The sequence below is a fragment of the Gopherus evgoodei genome, chromosome 1 (assembly GCF_007399415.2).
Source record: "Gopherus evgoodei ecotype Sinaloan lineage chromosome 1, rGopEvg1_v1.p, whole genome shotgun sequence".
Lineage (NCBI taxonomy): Eukaryota > Metazoa > Chordata > Testudines > Testudinidae > Gopherus > Gopherus evgoodei.
The window spans coordinates 27,906,128-27,921,648 of NC_044322.1; the positions used below are offsets into that span (position 1 = coordinate 27,906,128).

The 15,521-nt window shown below is 39.0% G+C and overlaps 1 protein-coding gene across 1 annotated transcript in view; it reads right to left on the reverse strand.

Moving 5' to 3' along the window:
* Positions 1 to 764: 764 nt before the first annotated feature.
* The window catches only part of PGR (progesterone receptor), a 68,944-nt gene continuing 54,187 nt past the window's right edge, over positions 765 to 15,521 (reverse strand). The window contains exons 5-8 of the mRNA XM_030560119.1: positions 13,287 to 13,431; positions 10,056 to 10,186; positions 7,676 to 7,833; positions 765 to 1,218 (exon numbers count right to left, since the gene is read on the reverse strand). Coding sequence (XP_030415979.1) covers positions 1,063 to 1,218; positions 7,676 to 7,833; positions 10,056 to 10,186; positions 13,287 to 13,431 — 590 coding nt within the window. The 3' untranslated portion in view covers positions 765 to 1,062. The remainder of the gene's footprint in view (positions 1,219 to 7,675; positions 7,834 to 10,055; positions 10,187 to 13,286; positions 13,432 to 15,521) is intronic.

Here is a 15,521-nt window from a genome sequence, read left to right on the forward strand (position 1 = left end):
CACTGAATGGCATTATAATGAGACTGGTGTGTATCAAAGCTTCGGTAATCATTCTTTCCATTTCTTTTTGTATTTGATCTCTCTATAATTTGATTTTATGGGGTGTTCAGTTATCCAGTAGCATGTCATGATCACCAAAGGCTGTAGTCATTAAACATTACTGAATGTTAAAGAGAGACACGTAACTAAAATATATTTAAAGCATCTAAAAGATACAATTTTTAAATTTAATTCATATAGCCCCTACTGTAAGTTTAAAATGAGAGTTAAGTGGTTTAGCTTTACTGGTAAGTGTCATATTGTTAATGAGAGACAGTAGTAACAGCAGGATGTGTGTGTATATTCTACTGTATACATTGGTTTCAGTGGAAAGCAAACACGGGCATTTCCTTAATCCTTCCCATCTTTGCAGAGAATTGCTTTGGTTTTACTTTGGTATGGACACACACACACTCACACAAAATGTACATTTTGTTGCCAATATGCTAACTACTTGTGAAGATACTGTACCACTATCAACCTAAATCTGGAGACTGTATTTTGAAATGCTACTTCAGAGAGGCAGGTTAGTAAGTAAAAGGGGAAATTTCCATAAGTAAATGTGGCTAAAGTACATTTTAATTTCTTCAGACCTTTAATATTTATACATATGCACACCCACCCACCCACCTAATGTACTAGAGTAAAAGTTTACTCCATGTCATAGCACAAGTTTTCAAAGGAATAATATGAAAGAAAAAATGTACAAGATAACTGTTCTTAGACAACTAAAGATTCCATTTGTTAAGTATTGTTCTTGTGAATTCCTAAGGAGCAACCTATTCTGGCTTACAAAACTTTTCTTATGACAAATATCAGTTGTGATTTTAATAGTAAAATAAATCAGGAGCGCACAATATGGACATCAAACTTACATAGTAAGGTGGTAGGTATGGTAAATAAAGCAAATATCCTAAAGTCCTGACACTGCAAAATACTGACCAAAATAAATCGCAAAATCCTGATCAAAATAAACAAACAGAAAAGGCACAAAAATTGTCTCTTCAGTAAGAGAAAAACATTTCACTTTTTGTGAAAGAGGAGCGGTTTCACCATCCCTGCTAGAATCTTGGGTAGCTGGGCAGCAATCACTTCTGACATCATTTCCGGGAATTCGACACTCAGTGCCCGAGACTGGAGAAATGTGTTCAGACAGAACAGGTGGAGTTGTTTCACTAGCTGGTTTTAATGAAATACAGACATGTGAGAATTTAGACTACTAATAATACATCATACATTTATCTAAACATGACCAATGATTGTTTACTTTAAATATGTCATTCAATCGATGTCATTTTACATATGTCTATCACGCATGAAATCATACTGTGCATAGTCTTGCCTTGCAAGCCAAAAAGTCTTTTCACTTTAGAAGTCATGAACATATCTAAATGAACACTTCAATGTATAAAAAAATGGGGTAACACTAACCCCATTGTAAAATATCCCCAGCTTCATTCAATGAACAGGACAGACAGTCCTCATTTCCTATTTTTTTATCCTCATTGTGCCAGATGTGGTCCCATGACTTATTCACTGCACACTATTCAACCCTGCTCTGAAAACAGAACTATTAAATTCCTCATAGGCTTTTCTATAGTACTCACCATTATAGTATCTGAAAGCTTCACTATCAATTCACTCTCACAAAATCCCTGTGAGGTGAGAATGTGATATTATTCCCCCAGTTTACAGAACAGAGGCACAGAGATGAAGGTCAAAAGTGCCCACTAATTTTGAGTGCCCTATTTGAGGGACCCAGAACCTGATTTTTCAAATGCTACAACACAGCATTGCAAAGTGCTTTATATGTTCAATGCACAGCTCTCATTGACTTCAGTTGCAGCTGTGAGTGCTCGGCACTTCTGCAAATCAGATCCCAAAGTATCAAGTTTGGCAGGCAGAAAATGAGGAACACACAATTAGTGACCACCTGTATAAAGTCTGGCTTAAGTGACTTGCCCAGCATCACAAAGACACTCTGTGACAGAGGCAGGAACAGACTCCAGTTTTCCAGGGCATCATTCAACTGTCTTAATCATAAAACCACCCTTTCTTTACCTGCAAACCCCTGCCTCTGTCATGCACACCTTCAAACTACTGCTAACCCCATGCCAATGGGGGCTATGGGAAGCACTGCAGGCTGAGGCCTGTGCTGGCCACAGCTTTCTACAGCCCCTGTTGGCCTGAAATGGCGAACCATGGCCAGTAGGAGCTGTGATCAGCTGAACCTGCTGATGCTGCAGGTAAATAAACCGTCTTGGACCGCCAGCAGATTTCCCTGATGGGCTGCATGCCAAAGGTTGCCAATCCCTGATCTAAACAAATACTTTGCCTCAGTTTTTAATGAGGCTAATGAAGAGCCTAGGGGTAGTGGCAAGGTGGCTAATGGCAATGACGATATAGATGTAAAAATTATCATATCTGAGGTGGAAGTCAAACTCAAACAGTTTAATGGGACTAAATCGGGGGGGCCCGGATAACCTCCATCCAAGAATATTAAAGGAACTGCCACATGAAATTGCAAAACCAATAACAGGGATTTTTAATGAATCTGTAAACTCGGGGCATCATACCTTATGACTGGAGAATTGCTAATATAATTCTTATTTTTAAGAAAGGTGGGGGAAGTGATCCAGGAAACTACAGGCCTGTTCATTTGAGCTCAATCGTATGCAAGGTCTTGGAACAAATTTTGAAAGAGAAAGTAGCTCAGGACACGGAGGTGAACGGTAATTGGGATAAAATACAACATGGTTTTACAAAAGGTACATCATTCCAGACCAACCTGATTTTCTACTTAAAATGATAAATGATTTTTTAAGATGAAGGAAACACAGTAGATCTAATCTACCTAGATTTCAGTAAGTCACTTGATACAGTTCCACATGGGAAATTATTAGTTACATTGGAGAAGATGGGGATCAATATGAGAACTGAAAAATGTTTAAGGGATTGGTTAAAGGGGCGATTACAATGGGTCATACTGAAAGGTGAACAGACAGGCTGAGGTTGCTAGTGATGTTCTTCAAGGACTGGTCTTGGGATCAATTTTATTGAACATTTTTATTACTGACCCTGGTACAAAAAGTGAGATTGTGCTAATTAAAATGTACTGATGACACAAAGTTGGGAGGTATAGTCAATACGGAGAAGGACTCAAATACTATACAAGAAGATCTGGATGACCTTGTAAACTGGAGTAATAGAACTGAGATGAAATTTAACAGTGCAAAGTGCAAGGTCATGCATTTAGGGACTATAAGCAGGCAACTCACTCCTGCAGCGCCGCCTGCTGGTCATCCTTGGGAATTAGCTCATTGTCCAGCCAGGAGCACCCTCTGCAGGCCAGTGATCCACCTTACCTGACTCTGGCCCCCATGTCCCTCCCAGGACTCAGTGCCCCTTCACTGGGTTTCTGCCCCCTCTTGCAGAACTCCCTTAGTCTTGAGGTCTCCCTCTCCCAGGGGAACCCCCACCCACTATCCCCACTTCACCTCAGTCTTAGGCTACTGCCAGTTCCTGTCCAGCCCCTGCTCACTGGGGCAGACTGCAGTGTAAGCCACTCATCATAGGCAAAGGGGCTTTTGGACCTGCTGCCTCTGCCTACCCATGGGCTGTCCCCTGCAACCCAGTACCTAATAGGCCTTACCAGGCCTGCAGCCTGGGGCTTTCCTAGGCCAGAACTCCCAGCTCCCTTCCCCAGCCCTGTTCCAATCAAGGTTCCTTATTTAGCACCCTGCACCCAGGCCTTTCTCCCTCTACAAGCAGAGGGAGACTGACTGGACTCCTGGCTCACTGCCTCTTATAGGGGCCAGCTGGGCCTGACTGGGGCTTAGCCACAGCTGAGCCTACCTTCCCTAATCATCCCAGTTTTCTTGCCCCAGCCACAGCCCTCTCCTGAGCTGTTTTCCACCCAAAAGGGCAGGAGCGGGGTAACCATCCTGCTACAGGGACTAACAAGAAGAATTTTTGATATAAACTGGAGATTTATCAGTTGAAAGTGACAGAGGAGGAGAATGACCAATACACCTAAGTCTATCACAGGAGCCATCAATGTGATGCGGCCGTGTAAAAGGCTAATTCAGTCCTAGGATGCATCAGGTGAGGTATTTCCAGTAGAGATAGGGAAGTGTTAGTACCATTATACAAGTCACTGGTAAGACCCCATCTGGAATAATGTGTGCAACTCTGGACTCCCATGCTTAAGAAAGATGAATTCAAAGTGGAACAGGTGCAGAGAAGGATTACTATGATGCGCCAAGGAATGGAAAACCTATTTTATGAAAGCAGCAAAGAGTCCTCTGGCACCTTATAGATTAACAGATGTATTGGAGCATGAGCTTTTGTGGGTGAATACCCACTTCGTCGGATGCATGGTACCACAGGACTCTTTGCTACTTTTACAGATCCAGACTAACACGGCTACCCCTCTGATACTATTTTATGAAAGGAGACTCAAAAAGCTTGGCTTGCTTAGCTTAACCAAAAGAAGGCTGGGGGAGATATGATTGCTCTCTGTAAATATATCACAGGGATAAATGCAAGGGAGGGAGAGGAGTTATTTAAGTTAAGTGCCAATGTGGACACAAGAACAAATGGATATAAACTGGCCATCAATAAGTGTAGGCTCAAAACCAGGTGAAGGTTTTTAACCATCAGAAGAGTGAAGTTCTAGAACAGCCTTCCAAGGGGAGCAGTGGGGACAAAAAACCTAACTGGCTTCAAGACTGAGCTTGATAAGTTTATGGGGGGGACGGTATGATGGAACTACCTACGATGGCATGTGGCCTGTCAGTGACAGCCAGTAGCAGAAATCCCCAGTGGCTGGAGATGGGACACTATCCGGGGAGGGCTCTGGGTTACTATAGAGAATTCTTTCCCCGGTATCTGCCTGGCAGGTCTTGCCCACATGCTCAGGGTCTAACTTATCGTAATAGTCAGGGTCGAGAAGGAACTTTTCTCCCATGTCAGATTGGCAGAGACCCCAGGTTTTTTTTACCTTTTTCTGCAGCATGGGACATGTGTCACTTGCAGATTTAAACTATTGTAAATGGTGAATTATCTGTAACTTGAAGTCTTTAAACCATGATTTGAGGACTTCAGTAATTCAGCCAGAGGCTAGACGTCTATTTCAGGAATGGGTGAGGTTCTGTAGCCTGCAATGTGCAGGAGGTCAGACCAGATGATCACGATGGTCCCTTCTGACCTTAAAATCCATGAGTCAATGAGCCTATGTGCATGATAGCACAGGCAACTGTAATTCTGATATTTCCTAACTTTTGCATGCTTGACTTTCTGAACGTAATAACGTTCTTTTAATGTGTTTTTGTGTGTGCAATTTCCTAGGTTTTAAAAACAGCAAACTGAAAATACAGAAATTCCATCACATGGCATCACATTGACACCAACATGGTTTTTCATGGTTGGAATGTTTAGATCCACATCACAGAATTCTGCCACTTGAGCTAAGTGACTAAGTGACAGCAGTAATAGCTTGTTATCCTACATGTGAACAAGCATGAGGCTCTCCATTCCAGGCTCTCAAGGGGAGCATACTCTAGTGGGTACTGATTTTCTGCCCACTTTCTATAAGTTTTGCCATTGATGCCCCATCCCCTCCAGCCTGTCCCCGTCTTTTCTCTTCCCACCCCATCCTTGTCTCCTTTTACTTGCCTACTCAGTCCCAGTCTCCATTCCGCAGACTTCTCATCCAAGTCCTAGTCTCCCTGTCCAGCCAATCCTAATTTCCCCATCTGGGCTCACTGTCTATTCCCAGTCTCTTCCTCTCCTCATACTCAGTCCCAGTGTTCTTGCCCAGTCAGCCACAGTTCTCTCTCTTGGCTTCTCATCTGATCTCTCTTTCCTCTCCCTGTTCCCAGTTTTAATCTTCCTCCCCAGGCTCCTCATTCAATCTCAGTCATCCCACCCATTCTCTCCCTGGCTCTTTATCCCAGTCTCCTTGCCAAGCCAGTCCCACTTTTCCCCCTCCAACTCCTTGTTAACTGTTTCGCCTGCCCCCAGACCTCTATCCCCCTTCCACTGGGGCTGGTCCCTTGTCCTGCCAATTCTAATATTCTCCCAGCTCCTCCTCTGATCACAGATTCCCATCATTTAACTGCTTCCCAGTCCCCCATGTCCCTCCTGTTTTCCTCACTGGCTCCCAGTCCCAGTATCCTCACTTCCCCCAACCTCAGCATCCTTGCCCAACTAGTCCAAGCCTCCCATTGCACCCTTCCCTTTCTCAGCCCCAGCCTGCCCTCTCCCTGGCTTGGAACAAGGAGCTTGAGAGGTGGAGACTGGGACTGAAGGCTGCCTCAGGAGGAACAAGGAAACTGTGACTAAGAGTTGGGTTTGGAGCTGGGGGACAGGAAATGTGGGACAGGATAAGAACTAGTTTGGACAAGGAGTTGGGAGTGGGACTAAAGGATGCTAGGCAATGAGACTGAGAACAAGGAACTTATAGGGTAGGGAAAACTGGGAATGGTTGGGCAAACAGATGGGGACTGGGGACTTTCTAGGTGAGGAGACTGGAACTGGCAGCTAGGAGAGGGGAAGAGACAGGACTGGAAAAGGGATAAGTTGGAGGAGAAGGGGTGAAACTTAGGGAAAATGGACAGAAGAATCTGTATCCACTAGACACACTCCCCTCCAGAGACTGGACTGGAACCCAAGATTCCTGAGTCTCATCATTTCTCTGCTGTCAGCAAATATCTGTGAAACTCACTGGCAAAGTGCGTGTGTCCCATCCTCCTCCAGTGCTGGTCCACAGAGAATGACAACCTACTAATGCTATTAGTTAGTCACTTTGCTCAAGTGGCAACGCTACTAATGAACCACATTGAGGACAATAATACCACAATGGAATTTTTCTGTTTTTTTTCATTTGCCTTTTTAAAATTTAGGAAATAACACACAAAAAACCACGTTAAAAGAACATTGTTAAGATTGCAAAGTCAAACACTGAAAAATTAGAAATAGAATAATTAAGGCAAAGGTCCTGTGGAAAAAATTGTTTGTGATCATGTAATTAAAGACTGTATTGTAATAAATGAGGCCAAATTAAGGTTGCTCTCACAAGCAACCTTAATACTGACATTTCCTATCATTTGAGTATGCCTTTGCTACCTTTACAATATTCTTTTTATGGTTCTTTTTGTAATATATAGAAATACACATACCACAGCTCTGAACTAATATTAATAGAAATATAAAAAAATGAACTGGCATTTTAAATATGTTTCCCATATAATTGAATCCTCTATAAATAAAAATGTGAACATCTGGTTAATTGCGCATTGATTTTTGCCCTAAAGATGTGTCCAACTCTGCCTGGACACCACAAACATCCTAATGCACTTCTACCCCAATATAAAGCTGTCCTCAGGAGCCAAAAAATTCTACTGCTTTATAGGTGAAACTGCGTTATATCGAACTTGCTTTGATTCACCAGAGCACGCAGACCCGCCCCCCCCGGAGCACTGCTTTACCGCATTATATCCGAATTCATATTATATTGGGTCGCATTATATTGGGGTAGAGGTGTATATGTATATATTTTTAAAATTTACTTTAAGAAATGGTTCTTGTTTCTGGCATAAACCTTGCTCCCCTACCCCCCGAAAAACAAACTTACATCATGCATGGAGTCCATAAGTTTTGTAAGCTGATAGAAACGTTGAGAGCTGGCCACAACTCCTTTCTGCCGCAAACCAATTGCCTTGACCAGTTCTCTAATATAACTTGCTCTCATCTCATCAAACTGGCTTTGACTTCTCAGACCTTCCAAAGGAACTAAAGAGAAAGTAATACTCTTGATTGTTGCAATATATTATGAAGACAATAACTGAGAAAGAATTTATACTGTATTTAACACTGTACTGTTTGGTTAATTATTTTATCTTGGACTATAGACTTCTTCCTGTTAATCAGTGAAGTGCAGAAATGGTGATCTGACAGGCCGATGGATATGTAAGTTATAATCAATCACGTATGTCGGTTTCTGGAATCCTGGCACAGGATAACTGGTATGGAAAATCTGCCACAGATGGTGGTAAAAGTGATGCAAAATGACTGAAATCCTCCCTTTGCAATAAAGTCATCTGTGACCAGGGAGGCAGGGGCATGGGCAAGGCAACAAGGAGATGCATTGATTAGCATAACCTAGTAGTGTCTCAGGAAAGTGTAATACATAAGCATTGTTTAGTATGTTGCAGGAGACAACTATACAAAATAAAAAACGAGCAAAAATTCCCAATAGGGCAATGGTTTAAATCTTCCCATCTTCCTAACATGCACTGAAAATGATAAGCCAACACATCAGCTACTTCTGAATTTCAGAAGTACAGTTTTTGAAAGATCTGTTCCACTTAGGCATGTTTTCTTTGACTTTAAACAAGTATATATCACTATTTCATCCTGGAAAGAGAACAGAGAAAAAAAAGAGGCCAAATTCATCCCTGATGCATCTCCATTAAAGCAACTGGAGTTACACTAGGGATAAATTTTGCCCAATTGGTTGACTCTAGCTGAATGTTTCTTAGATTGCTGTTTTTAAAACCATTTTAACATTAATATGGTCTTAATTTAATCTTTGATGTTTACATCTTAATGGTGTGAATTGAATGTGGTGGGGAACACACACACTTTTGTGAGAGATGGCTCAGATGACCCAACAGGTCTTTTCCATCTCTTACTTCTATGCAGCCATTGTTTAGTTAGAAGACTTTTTCAGCAAGACTGAGTTAACAGGGCAGAAGCAGATTGGAAATCAATATACTCTGTTCAACATGGGAAAATAAGCCTTTTAAAAATGGAAATTTAGATTTTGCAGAAAAATGCTGAATATAAAGTTGGAGAAAGACAGCCATATAGAGTCTGTTGTTTTCACTCTTGTAACTGTTTCTGGCAATACTAATATGGAACGTCCTCTGGATTCTAAACTTCTATTCCAAATATAGTGTTCTGTTGCTGAGAAATTCTTTTTAAAAAAGTCTATGCTTATGCAAAAGCTAGTCAAGTTGAGCACAGATGTCACACGCTGAGCACACGAGTCACAAGCAAAGGTACACGAGGGAATAAGCCTTCAATTAACATTTTTCTTGGCACTTGGAGGAACCAAGCAACATACTACAGGAGTCTGTCCTGTCACCCCTATGGTTCAGTGTAGGTGTAAGGCTCCTGGGGAATCAAGTCTCAAGAATACTTTCCTATGTTAGCAGCCAAATCATTTTCAGGGGATTCATTGCTGACAAATGAGGTCAGCAACAGACTACTTTCTTAGTATAGATAGGCAGAGAACTTCACCCAGATGCTCACCTACCTGGAAAGTGGAAGACCAATGAGCAAACTGGAACCTGGAAAGATGCTTTGTAGCTGGGATCAGACTAGAGGTGGTGGGCCAAATTTAGTTCTGGAACAGACAGCTGAAGTCAATGGAGTTACCCTGACTTACACCTGGGCTAAATATTCCCATCTTTGCCCAGGAATAATTTGAATAATCGTTAATATTAGTAACCTGACATAATATGTCAGCCATGTCCATTCTCCCCTGCTCCAATGAGCAAAACATTGACTTCACAGGAGCGGGATGTGGCCCCTATGTCAACATACCTGACATTGTATTAAAGGAATTTTTTTTGTATTTGTCATTTTGCAGCTTTGCATGGGGCTTTATCTGTTTATTGCCATTGAAGTCATTCAAAGTTGCATGGCTGAAACCCTGCACTATTGCTCTGAAAATGTCCAGCTTAGTGTGGCTACCTGTCAAATTGTATTCAACGTGTATCTCATTGATTTTATTCTGTGCACAACAAAAAGAAACAGTATTTTAGTGCTTTGGAGGCTGAGACATTTTTGCTGAAAGGGACTTTTCCATGTTTTTTGGGGCATACATCCCTACAATTTTCATGATAAGTAACACCTTGTGAAATTTTGCAACATTTCAGTATTGTTTTAATATTTGAGGTACAGAACAAAAAATGTTATAAAGACAAAAACATCCATTTTCTACTTACTTGTATTGAGCAGTAATAATGATTTCATACAGAGGAACTCCTCTTGACTAACTTGTAGTTTGACAAATTCCTGTGGGATCTGCCACATGGACAGGCACAATGAATAAAACGATGATTCTTTCATCCTCTGTCTTACACCCCAAAAAAGGTAAAAATAAAAAAGACTCAGCCACTAGTTCTTTGCAGTACATATTTTGCTGTTAGATTAATTACTACATTCTTGAAATTAAGAAGAGAGATATATGAAGTAAAACAATTTTCTGAATTTGTTGTGTATTAGTTTAATAAAAAAATCATAATTTGACATTTGATTGGAAGTTTAAAGGTAAATTAATTCCCCTCTAGTGGTGTCACTGTTTAGACAGGCTAGAGACTGAAAGGAGCTGAATGTCACATGAATAATGATTTTTTTTAATTAAAGAAACCAAACAATTTTTAAAATGTAAATCAGATTTTTTAATTTAAATGTTGCTAGTTCTTTACTTTCTTCTCATTTATAATCTTAAATTGCTAGAGTAAATGTTTTGCAAGTGCTTCTTTACTTAGCATTCTAATTGTTAGTGGAATTTCAGATTTTGCATATAGTTTTTCTCTACTAAGAACTTGCACATTTAAATGGTTATCTACACTGTAGGATACTCATTAATATCTGCTCTGTAAGAAAAAGAGAAAATGGCAAACACAAAACTAACAAACAAAGAGCCTGTGCTATACTTGTAACCAACATCATCTTCTGATATATGGAACTTCCACAAGTCAAAATAGCTGAATTGTTTTGACCAGGCAGTTTGATGTTAATGATGTTCCTAATTCACTTAGGCCTAGATCGTTAAAAGTATTTAAGCCCCTAACTTCCGTTGATTTCAACGCAAGTTAGAAGCCTGAACACTTTTTGAGGATGCTTTCAAAAACAAATATGGGCATTTAAACAAATTTTAGATACTTGCATAAAAAAGTTTACAATAACTTTGTGAATGGATTGAAAGTCTAAATAACTTTTAACTACTAACAGTGACACAATTTTTTTTAAAGTGACAAAGATTTTGTAAAGAGAAAAAGTTTAAATAAATGTTAGCTCCTGATGCTGACTTTTATGAGAACTCCCATTAAAGTCAATGGAACTAATCATGTCAGTAAAGTTAAATAACTGCAGAAATGTTTTCAGGAATAGAGCCTCTATTTTCAATATTTTTGTTTTTTACTTACAGCAGCTTACAAAAAATCAGTTAAGATATATTGCCAGTAGTAGCATTTTAAAAAGCCCAGCATTTGTTAGCTCATTATACACTGAATAGAAAGGTGCAATAGCAGAGATTAGTTGTACAAAGCCTCAACTTGATTTAAATCAATGAGTTAAAAAAAAAACATTGGTGAAATTTTGGTTCTACTGAAGTCAACAGGATTTTTAATATTGACTTCAATGGAGACAGGATTTCACCCAAATGTTTTAAATCATGGTTCCAGTCTGGCTGGAAGCATTATAATCAACAAAATGTTTATATTTGGTATGACAAAAAACTTTTTCTCAATGCATGTAGATCAATATTTTTTTGTTTTAAGTGAGAAATACTTCACATCTGTTCAGAATCTGAAGTGTTGCACCCTCTTTTAAATGAGTTAAATATATAATTTATTGTTTATTAGGAAATGATGCTACTGATTACTCAGTCGCTCCCGTTGAAGCTGTTCTGCATAAATATTAGATCACTGGAGCAGGGTGACTGGAACCTTGGTTTCTCACCTCTTATGTGTGTGCCCTAATCACTGGGAGAAAATTTATAAGGGGGTGCTCCACCCTGCCCTCCTCTGGCTTAGGCACCTAAATTAAGGAGAGTCTTGATGGTCAAAAATCCCAAATAGAGATATGCTGCTTCCTCCAATCCAGACGTACGAGTCCCTTTGAAGGACGTGGCCACAATCCTTTCCTTGACGTTTCCTTCTGGCTAGCTTAGGTAGCTCCCCACTCAGCGAGTTGGCTTTTGTGGGATCCATTCATAGGTATCTAATTTGCCCCATGTCTTGTACAGGGAGCCTAGGCACCGAATTTAGAACTGTGGATTCCACTGGATGACAAGGTGCATAAAAGACATGCACTGCGACGCCAAGCATTGCAACTCCTAAGTCCCTTAGTGGATCTCATCCTTAGACATATTTTTAGGTATTAGAAGGTGTAGGTAAACATCTACAGTGCTTTTAAAAACAACCCGTGTATTCATCTGGAAATTAACAGCTCTTGCCTAATTTTTGGGTTTGAGGCTGGTGCTGCTGTGTGCTGATATGGCAGGTGGTACCCATCTGCACTAGGACTGAATTATGGATAAACCAGTCTAAGTGGCAGCTTGGTTTTAAAATACCTGTTGGACAATGGTATAGATAAAGAGATAGCTTTTAATTTAATAAAAGTTATTGTCAGAGCATTTTCCTGTATACATAATGTCTTTGGTGTGCTTTATTATACCAAATTATTCAACTTTTGTTTTCTAATTCCTAGTGTTTACTGTAAACACATAGAGTGAAATCATGTCTCCACTGAAATCAATGGGTTTTGCCACTGACTTCAGTTGGGCCAGAATTTCACCCTTAGATCCCAATGCATGACCCCTTTGATTGTGTGGCATTCCACTGATTTCATGGGTACTTCACATGGTCAAGAGGATCTGTGCACTGGGATCCTGAAATAGGATTGGGGATCTAGTTCTTAGTTTTATGTTAAGCTGAATCATAAACTTATTTGTTTAATTTTCATCTTGCCTTGTATAGGTTTCTTTTGTGAATTTCAAGGACAAATTATTACAGAGGCAGGGGAAAGTATACTATGATTGCCTATGAAATACTCCTATGTATCATGCTACAAGGATTTGGGATATTAATGCTCTGCCCATCTACATTCAAACTAATTCAGGTTTTATGTTATGATAACATAATTCTTTTTTAACTTTCCCTCAAATAAACAAAACCACCACCAAAACGCATTTGCTTTTGAGTCTACAGATGGCCATGTCAATGAAATACATTGGACTTTTATGCAATCCTTACTGAGGTTACTGATATTTGATATTATCAGAGCTCTCTCCTTTGATCTTAATTTTAGCACTGTTTAATGAAACAACGAAACAGAAACATAGGGCAAAATCCTAGCGCTTGTCAAGTCAATAGCAAAACTTCCATTGATGTCAGTGGGGTCAGGATTTAATCTATTATATTAGTAAATAGCAGTAACTGTCTACTTACTCATTTAGTATCAGATCAGGTGCAAAGTATAGCATCTGACCACTGACATGCTTATATGACCTCCATCCCATAGCAAAAACCATTAGACTCATCCAAGAATACTGGATAAGGGTTATCTGATCATCGATATGTAAATTCCGGAATCCTGAAAATCACATCAAGAATTAAAAGAATTCAAATAATACTGTATGAAACATTTCACAAAGTGTTCTTGATGTTATATCAGACAAGCTATCCATTATTTTAAGAGAAATTTAAATATGTAGTATTTTTGTTATGTATCTATAGTCTCATTTCATACCTTGTGCATGTCTTAAATAAGATCTGATTACTAACAGTGTGACAGAATCCAATTAAACATCCACTGAAAATAAGACTACTACAACAAAAATTGGCATTAACTTTAATTTTTGAACTCCTTTTAGTTCACTCAATGGGACTTCATATTTTTCATTTATATTTTTCTTTAAGAGCCTCCAGGATCAGCTAATTAAAGAGCAAACATGTACTTTTCTAATATTGTATCAGTTTCCAGTAGGTGGTAGCGTTGACTTGACAATTCAAATGTATCTAATTTTACAGGCTAATTTAGCAGTACTTCTTAAGTAGTTAGAGACTAATCAACAGGAGGCTTGTGATATCTGAATTATCATTAGCCATTTGACTAGATTAGCTGACCTCTCCCAATTTTTTATGCTGAGCCACATACTATTCTTTTTCTTGGTTTTGAACCTGAAAGGATCAATTCAAATATAATTTTATGAGTTATGAGTGACTATACACTTTAGGAAACAACAAAGTTCTTTATTTACTTTTAACAAAAATAGGACAGTTTACCATACTCGTTACCATAATTAGTTTTTATTTATTAACAGTTTCTCCTTATTCTAAGTAAAAGCGGCAGTTATAATGATTCTTAATTCTTATGTACCCTTTTTCATCAGTAGACCTCAAAACACTTTACAAAGGCGGTCATGATCTTATCCCCATTTTACAGACGGGGAAACTGAGGCACATAGCAGTGAAATGACTTGCCTATGGTCACCCAATAAACATCTATCTGCACATGTCCTTTTTCCAGAAAGTAAATGGAAAGTATTCACCACTTTTATTTTTCAAAAGGGATAAAACATTTGGTCCACAACATTTAATTTAAACCAATCTTTATGTTTCAACAATTTCATTTGAATAATGTCTCCCGGTCACTGGCTTTTATTTACCCAGAAGAGGTTATTTCAGAAAGTAGATTGCATTTCTTAACTATCAATAACTCTTCAAAATTAAACAACAGGAAAACTTTCTTATTTGCAGATAATCAAACTTCCAGTCAGCTTCTTTCCAAAATATGCTGCAATGACTTTTAGAGTAGTTTCTGTTATTCTAAAAATGTAAATTGAGCCATGATTCTTTTGTGGAAATATTTATAAGTACTTTTAATTATTTCACTGGTCTTTGCTGCAATCTGTGCAGATTTAAAAATAATTTCAGAACCATTTTCTGATGGAGTTTTTACAGGGCAGTTAGGGGTCTTTTGGTGACCAGTCTTTCTATCTGTCTAGATTCTTATACTGCATCCATCACTTTGCTATAAGAGCACCACAGACTAAGATTTTTGGTGCTGGGTACACAAAGAAAAGATCGAAGACATGCCATCTTCACTGAGTACTTCTGGCCTCCCAGTCTGAACTTCTGCTTCTCATTTGGGTCCAACTAGTTGATGATGGACATTCTTTGCATTATCTTGATATTTCCTTTAGTCCTTTTAACCATTTGGTCTTTGTCTTGCCTAAGTTATGCCTTCAAATTATATTCCACAGTCACATGTCATGTTAACTTTGACATTTCTTGACTACTAACTGATTAACTTTGTAACTGTCACTTAATAATATAGATTTTTGTATGAAATAGTAAAAGTCTGTGTTTGGACCAGTCAGTAGTGTTTAAACAAAGAAGCGAAAACCAACATCAAATTCCCATTTATGACTGTGATTCGCTAAGCTTACTGCATAAAAGGCAATAATCCTGAAAACTTTCAAGGTGCCTCTCATTACAGGACCTAGAAGCTCAAAACTTCACTCAACATATAATTTATACCAGCATTTCCAACAACACTAATGGTCCACTATCTTTAACAGTTCAGTAAATATGAGCTCCTATTTCTACTCAAAATTATTATCAGCTACGGCACTTTTGTTTGACAAATTAAAATATATTTTCAGTAAGTGTACGGGTAGC